Source organism: Psammomys obesus, unplaced genomic scaffold (genome assembly GCF_907164565.1).
Source record: "Psammomys obesus unplaced genomic scaffold, mPsaObe1.curated_primary_1811, whole genome shotgun sequence".
Lineage (NCBI taxonomy): Eukaryota > Metazoa > Chordata > Mammalia > Rodentia > Muridae > Psammomys > Psammomys obesus.
In genome coordinates this window covers 18,177,513-18,185,492 of record NW_026596125.1, presented here as the reverse complement: position 1 = coordinate 18,185,492, position 7,980 = coordinate 18,177,513, and the positions used below count along the sequence as shown (strand labels likewise).

General features: G+C 47.7%; 1 protein-coding gene across 1 annotated transcript in view; it reads right to left on the bottom strand.

Moving 5' to 3' along the window:
• Positions 1 to 5,338: 5,338 nt before the first annotated feature.
• LOC129665174 (pancreatic lipase-related protein 2) overlaps positions 5,339 to 7,980 on the bottom strand; it is an 18,284-nt gene continuing 15,642 nt past the window's right edge. The window contains exons 11-12 of the mRNA XM_055591731.1: positions 6,856 to 7,023; positions 5,339 to 5,449 (exon numbers count right to left, since the gene is read on the bottom strand). Coding sequence (XP_055447706.1) covers positions 5,386 to 5,449; positions 6,856 to 7,023 — 232 coding nt within the window. The 3' untranslated portion in view covers positions 5,339 to 5,385. The remainder of the gene's footprint in view (positions 5,450 to 6,855; positions 7,024 to 7,980) is intronic.

The window sequence follows — 7,980 nt, the reverse complement described above, 5'->3', positions numbered from 1 at the left end:
CCTCAGCCAGGGTGCTCCTCAGCTAGGGTGCTCCTCAGCTAGGGTGCCTCCCAGTTAGGGTGCTCCTCAGCTAGGGTGCCTCCCAGTTAGGGTGCTCCTCAGCCAGGGTCCTCCACTGTTAGGGTGCTCCTCAGCTAGGGTGCTGCTTAGCAGGGTGTTTCACAGTTGGCAGATGTTAAGCTCGTGAGTCCAGGCCTTCACATACAACATTGCTGAAAGCATTAGGACAAACAGGAAGAGGCTGAACTGAGTGTTCAGGTGAGGATGAAGATGGATTCCTTACCTGGTGCCTCCTGGACTTGCTTAGAGCACCCCCCCCCCGTTTCTTATGCTTTGAAGTAATTGTCAATTGATTGGGTAGGCGATTCTCACCCTTTTCTAATTTCCTACATTTGCTGTATTTGCAGTGTTGTGAAGTTGCGATTATTTTGTCTCGACTGTTCTTACCTACTTGGGAACACTATAAGGAATTTTTAGTCAAGTATCCAAGACATCCTTGTGGATTGTTGCCTGCATGTCCTTTTGTGTGATTGCTACCTCAGCTTTCTGTCTTAAAGGCGCCACCTCAGCAGGACACCTCACTAAGCTATTCTAGAGGTTTTTGAACATCTTAAATTCACATCTCTCTCTCTCACCCTCCCTCTCCATCTTCCTCTCCCTCTCCATCTTCCTCTCCCCGTCCTTCCCTCCCTCCCTCTGTGTGTGTGTGTGTGTTTGCAGGCCTGTGTGCAGGTACTCCCAGAGCCCAGAAGAGGGCATGGTTTTGTCTGGAACTGAAGTTGCAGGAGGTTGTGAATCATATGCTATGGGCTCTCTAGAAGAGCAGCAACACCTGCTCTTCACCAGTGAGCCCTCCCTCTAGCCCCAAAGGAACTTTCTCTATATAGGGCCTGGTTTTTGTTTGTCTTTCTTGTCAACTTGACACAACCTTGAGTCACCAGGGAAGAGGGACCCTCCACTGAAGAAGGGAGTCAATCAGACTGGCTTGTGAGGTGTCTTGTAAGAAAGTGTCTTGACCGATGATTAACATGGGGGCCCAGCCCTGGGGGGGTGCACAGGCAGGCTCACCGAGGCGGTGTAAGAGCTAGCTAGGCACAAGTTAGCGGGCTAAGCCCTGAGGAAGCTCCTCCTTGTTCCTGCCTCCCCCAACAGTGAATTGTGGCCAAAGTGTGCGCTGGAATAGACGCCTTCCTCCCCAAGCTGCTTCTGGTCAGGGTTTACCACAGCAGCAGAGAGCAGACCAGAGCAGCCAGTTACATAGCCACAGGCTTCCGGGGCCATTTGGACTTTGACAACTGCTCCTGCCATCAAGAGAACAGCCACAGTGAGTAACGAAGTGGATAGCAACTGTGCTTCAATAAAACTTATTAACAGACACAGATTTTAAGTTCATCCAATTTTCATGTATCATGAAACGTCATTTGTATTTTTAATTTCTAAGAAACAAAACCATGAATGCCATTCTTAGCAAAGGGAGAGGAGGACAAAAAGCAGGGGGCTTAGAACTCAAACTCTCCAGCCTCTGGAATAAGCCACAAATTAAGCCAGAAGTGTGATGCTAGCCAGGCCCTAGCTTAAGTGATTTGTTACGGTGTGGGCCAGCAGCACCCCTCGGAGAGCCAGCTCACCGGAAGGTTCCAGAAACACAGCCTCCTGCAGTTAAGAGCCCTGAGAATGCAGCCTACACCCATGGCCAAAAGACAGGAGGACAAAGCCCGGAGTGGAGCTGGTATCAGCAGGGGAAGCCCACAGCGGCTTGAGAGAAGGAGAAACAAAGGCCCGGGAGAGGCTTTTCATACCGTTCATTACAGTTAAAATCTAATTTAGCTGAAAATGGAGGCACAGAAATGAAAAGTGTGTGTGGTTTTCTCCATTCAGCTGGATGCCCTCTAACGATAGTTTTGCAAAATACATTTCCTTGGCTTGAAAATAAAGATGGTATTTCTTCTTTTTCAGTAATTTGATTTTGTTGTTTTTTGCAAACTGTTTTAGCTTTGTGACCAGAACAAACTCTATTTCTGATCTGCCACAAATAAAAATAGAGCATTAAAGTGTTTAAGGTTCAATCAAAGGCTTGCTGTGTGCGGCACAATATTAAAATAACAGAAAAAAATCAATTCCATTTTTATTTTGAACGTGGTTTGTGACAAATAGCATTCTAATAGATAACACTGATTATATGGTAGCAAATGTAATTTATATATACCGGGAGCTACGGCTTTGTCAGTCGTCATTAAGGAATTTGACACATATTCAGGAGAACAATAAATGTCAGCTGAAATATATACCAGCCAGATAGAAATGGGATGCTGACATGAGAGGCGCCGGACACACTATACTTAGAGTAATAATATGCAGTCTAAAGTAGCTTGGGTTTTCAAACAAGAACTCTTTTTATGTTGTCATTTAAAATATCTCATATTTCTGAAGGTCATGAATAAACGGCACTATTAGCATTAAAAGCTAGTAAAGGATATTCATTTAACATAACATTTTACGAAATGGCTTTGTAAAGTATTCATTTTTTTCCACCCTACGGAAGCCGAGAAGATGAAGACGCCGGATTCTCCGAGGGCAGCTTTACATTGCGCCCGTGCTGCTGTTCACATCTTCATTCAGTGAAATCTTGATGGCGTTATGTGGCGTGAGCCTGGGTGTCAGTGCTGTGTGCACCGCTGTGGCCTCGCTGCCCAGGCCGTGCCACTTCCTCTGCGGAGGGGCGGGCCAGGGCGTGTGAGAGGTGCACGCAGGTGTTCTGTGGCAGTTAGGGCCTGGGGAGGGGGAGGAAGAGAGGCTCTTGCCTTGTGTTGCAGCAACATCGGCTGAGAACTCGGGATCTGAGTTCAAAGAGAGACACAGGCCCATCCTCGGGAGGCGGCCACTGAAGGCCATTTGATGCCTTTTGCCTTCCACAGTTGCTGAGCTGCGAACAGTAATATTTTGCTGGGCTCCTCAGCGTGCCAGTTGGCCTCCTATCTCTGCTTTTTCTCAGATTTGGATTTTTCAAAAGTTAAACTAAAAAGACCGACTACCAACAGCCACCTGGAGTTATCAAATAGGAACCTTTCACGTTTGTCTCAGCTTCTTTTGTAATTAAAATAGGATTTGCTGGTCTCTTAGGGTTCTGAGCAGCTTTCTTGGTTCTTGATATTTCAGATAGTATGGGTTGTGAGTATAATAGCTTATGAGTGAAATATAGAAAATGTCTGCTTCCCCATGGTGGCTTCTAGGCATGTTTATGTCCTCCCCAGGGTGCAGGGGGCTCTGCCTGTTTTGGTACATATGATCCCAATTTGTTATTTTTGTTTGAAAAAGTTAAACCTTGTGCAATATGCTGAGTGAACTATTGCATTCCTCTGATTACCCAAGCGAGGTGGCCTCTCCAGCCTGTGCACTTCAGTTTTCTCTGATGTGCTTTGGATGTGGTCACAGAAGGAACCCTGGTTCTCTGACGGCTGTTGAGATGTTGTGGGTCTTTATGAGATAAGTTACACCAGAAGACACCACTGTCAGAAGAGAGCCATGTCCTCAGAGGGTTTGAGTCGGGTCTCAGGAACCCATTATTTCTTGAGCACGAGGTCGCTTTGACTTTCTGCTTCTCTTGCTTCTGCACACGCCCACTGGTCCACATGCTGTGACACAGCCCTGCCACTTCGACTCTCCCGCCATCAGAACTGGGGGACAAGTGAGAAATAAGCTTCTTCCTTTGTCCATTGCCCAGTTGTGCTGTTGTTGCTTGTTTCAGAGTTACTGACTCCAGCAGTCTCTCTGTGGCTGCCTGGCCACGTCCTTTGTCCGCTTTCCCTTTGCAGTGTTCTTTATGTTACTGAACACGGGGCCTGGCTGTGCTGACTTCAACACCTCCTTGGATGCTGTGGCTTGTCTCACCCACTTGGTTTAACCCTCTGCTGCCCTGAAATGGGACTGCTGTCAGCCAGCACTTCTTGCCTCATGGATTGGCTGCTGTTTATGTGGTTTCTGTGTGTCCATCTCCCTGTGTGTAAGCTGTGGCTGTTGGACATAGAGGAGCCACATGGCTCAGGTAGAGGCAGCTGGAAACAAGCTGTTAAGCTGAATGGCTCCGTGGCTGATGCTCTTACCTAGGACTTGAATTTGGTCCCCATTACCACACTGGCCAGCTCACACCCAGTTGTAGCTTTAGAATGTGCGCGCGCACACACACACACACACACACAGATGTACACATGATACGGGGTTTTCTGTTGTTAAGGAGGAGTGGAGTGTGTCATAAACCCAGAAGGAACTGGGCTCGGTGCCTTTTACCCTGCTTGTGTGTTTCCTAGCAGCTTTAACAACAGGTGTCCCCCACAGAAGTGGTGACTGGGCTAGGGTGGAGCCTGGACCGGAAAAGCCCACAGTGACTCTAACATAAGTCAGGTCCAAGAGCAGAACCTTAGTACTCCATGGCTTTATCTAAAACACATAGTAGGGCTCAAATAACACCCTGTTCAATTACACTAACCTAAGATTTTAAATGATATATAGGGTTTCAAGAAAAAGGAGTTGGAAAAACATGAATAAAAGAAGCGAAAAGGAGAATGGGCCGAAAGCCTTGAGATCCTGAGCTGGAGCGCTTCAGTTCTGCTATGGACTCTTTGCTTGCAGCTTCTGTCCCTGCTGCCGTGGCCATTCTCGGAAGTCACTAACTGGGACCATTGCTCAACTCGGAGAATTGAACAATGACTACCCCACTATGGCCCATAAGTTCACCCAGCAGAAAACACCATCAAAGGATAACAAGTGTATGAGTACGTCTGAAGGGAATCCCCATCCTCTTCCTCACGTGGGCCGGCCAGTCACAGTACACATGCCTGTCTTTGGAGTGTACAAAGATTCTTGATGAATGAGAACCTTTCCTGCAGATAATACCTGCTCTATGGAGAATGAAAAACAGGAGCTGATAGCAGAATGTACAGTACTCTCCCATTTGTGCTTGAACAAGAGTAGCGTGTGAGATGGATACAGACATGTACATATGTAGGACATTTCTGGGGGATAAACCCAAGTTATCTCTGGAAGAAACATCAAGACATCTGAAGATGAAGGAATGTCTGTATCGTGTGAATTCTGTACCAAGGGCAGGTAGCAATTTGCTCTTTTAAAGCCCCTTCCTCCTCCTAATGCTACAGGTTGATTTTAACCAAAAACACAAATGTTCATAGTTATCTTAGCACAAAACACCCTGAAAGCCAGAATATGAACAAGGAGGGTATGTGGGGAGTCCCAGGAATTACTATCTCTGGTTACCTTGCCTTTTGATCTAGTCATTTTCCAAACTGTGATGCCAGCACATACTACACCTCAAGTTCACACCGACTGCACTGAAAACATTTATTAGGGAAAAGAGGCAAGAGCCCAGCACCCTTAGCAAGGGTAGAGCGACAGTAAGACGTCTTCCCGCACAGTGTCGCTGCTGCAGAAGTTGTACCTGTGGAGAAAGCAGCAGCTGCTTGGTCCGTGCAATCCTGGCTTTGCTGAGGCTGAGACACAGCGTGGGATGGCTCCCAGGTTTGCATGCTTGCACTGAAAACCTCTGGGACCCCAGGCCGGAACCCAGCTGATTCCAGTTGAGAACCAAGCATTCTTCTCCTTGAGGGCTGTTCATGTGCTGAAAGCACACCACTGAACCTGTAACTCGGGGCTCCCTGTGGCTGAACCTGTAACTTGGGGTTCCCTGTGGCTGAACCTGTAACTCGGGGTTCCCTGTGGCTGAACCTGTAATGGGGTTCCCTGTGGCTGAACCTGTAACGGGGTTCCCTGTGGCTGAACCTGTAACTCGGGGTTTCCTGTGGCTGAACCTGTAACGGGGTTTCCTGCGGCTCTGGTCTCCCAGCAGCCAGTGTGCCCCAGAGGAGCCTCTCCCTTTCAGGTCTCCATTTTCTTCAGGCTGCAATAGCTCATTTTGATTATTCGCTTTTTTTTCTCTTTCTTTACTTTGAAATCAGTTGGTTTTGTGGTGTTCTTTCACTGTTAACTTGAAACACCCTAGAGTCAGAGTTCTCAACCTCAGTTGAGGAATGAGATTGGCTTGGTCTGTGGGCAGCTGTGGGCCATTGTCTCAGTTAATTGATGTGAGAGGGCCCAGCCACTGTGGGTAGCACCATGCCTAGGCAGCTGGTCCTGAACTGTGTGCAAGTTGGCCTGTGAGCCATCACTCTCCCTCTGGCTGTGAAGTGAGTCTCTTGGCTAGAGAATGATATTTGGATTAGCAAAGAGCTGGCCTTCAGGTTCCAGCCTGGACTCCCCTCCGTGATGGACCGACCGGAAGTTGTAAGCTAAAACACCCCCTTTCCCCATCACCTAGTTGCTTTTGGTTAGTGTTTTACAACAACAGACAGAAACTAGACCATCCGGTTCTATTAGAAATCCCACCGAGGAAGGTTATCTTCCTCCAGGGTAAGAGCACGTCACTGTGAAACAAACTCATGTGTCTCTCCCTCCCACACCAAGTCTCAAAAAAAAAAAAATCACACTAAAATGCATACTAACTGAAACTAATACCACCATGTTTTCCTAGACAATTTTGTCATTGGAGAGAAAATAATCTCCTACTTCCTTACCACCCTAGGCCCTCGCCATGTCGCTATTATCTAAAGGAAATGATGGTTGAGTTTTCACAGTAAGTCAGACGGCCGGGTGGAGAGGTGGGATGAAAGGTTGGGTGATCTCACGCATGAATGGGAAGATGAACAAGTCTGGTGCCGTGAGAGGTGGGGAGGCCGATGTTGCGGTGGTGAGAGGGGGTGAAGAGGCACAGATGGCTGGGGTGAGGCCCTGGAAGGATGGGCACGCACGACACACATGAATGCAGACATGGAGGGATCAGATACGTACTCTCTCCCATCTCTGCCACTCTGCACTGTGATGTGTGACGCTCCCAGCCTGGGCCGGAAGAGGTTCATCACATTGTTGCTCCAGAGAAACTTGGCCTTCTGGACCTCCCCGACATCGACGTCCACATCTATGGCCTGCACGTGGCTTGCTTCCGGTTTGAGGGATCCTCTGATTACACAGACAGAAATAGATCAGCCGGGTGCCTGAATACACAGGATGAGAGCCAGCTACCGTTTCTCCAAATAAAGAGGGGCTGGGCTTCTGCAAACACCCAAGGACTGAAAACACACCCAGGGCTTCACAAACAATACACTTCTGGAGAACACATCTTTAAGAAGTCTGGCTTCAGATGCCTGCTGTTTTGATTTGTCCCAAAGAGGAGTGAAGTACTTGGGCTGGCTGGGAGCTCCAAGTTTGCCATAGGACAAACGGAGGCAGTGTCTTTGGTTGACAGATGCACGCACTTCAGCAAACACAGCTTGTTAAGCAACTCCAGAAGTTGTCGAATAAATTCGACTCATGCATAGAGCCATAAGTTAGTGCAGAACCAGTTTTCACCCATCTGAGTTATATACTAACTCAACGCGTTCCTGCCACACTTTCATATATCTAGCATAAGTCGGCACCTGAGACCATGACCATAGGAAGCTGCATGCCTCTGTGTGAACTGAGGTGGGGAGAGCAAGGCAGGGTGAATCTTGCTCAGAGGGAAAATGACAACCAAGCCAGGCCTGGTAGTGCAAGCCTGTCATTCAAGCTATTTACAAGGCTGAGGCAGGAGTATTGCAAATTCAAGGCCAGCCTGGGCAACTTAGTGAGACCCTGTCTCAAATCAAGCAAGCAAGCAAACTAATCAGAAACACTAAAAAGAGGGCAGGAGACATGGCTCAGCAGAGAAGTACTTGCCCAGCTCGCAGTATGTCCTAGGGTCCAACTCCAAGTATCTCTCTCTCTCTCTCACACACACACACACACACGTACAAACAAACATACACAATACACACACACGTACACACAAACACATACACAATATCCATACACACACAATATACACAAACACACATACATAATATCACATACAGCAACACACATTCACACAATATCCGTACACATACCATATCACAC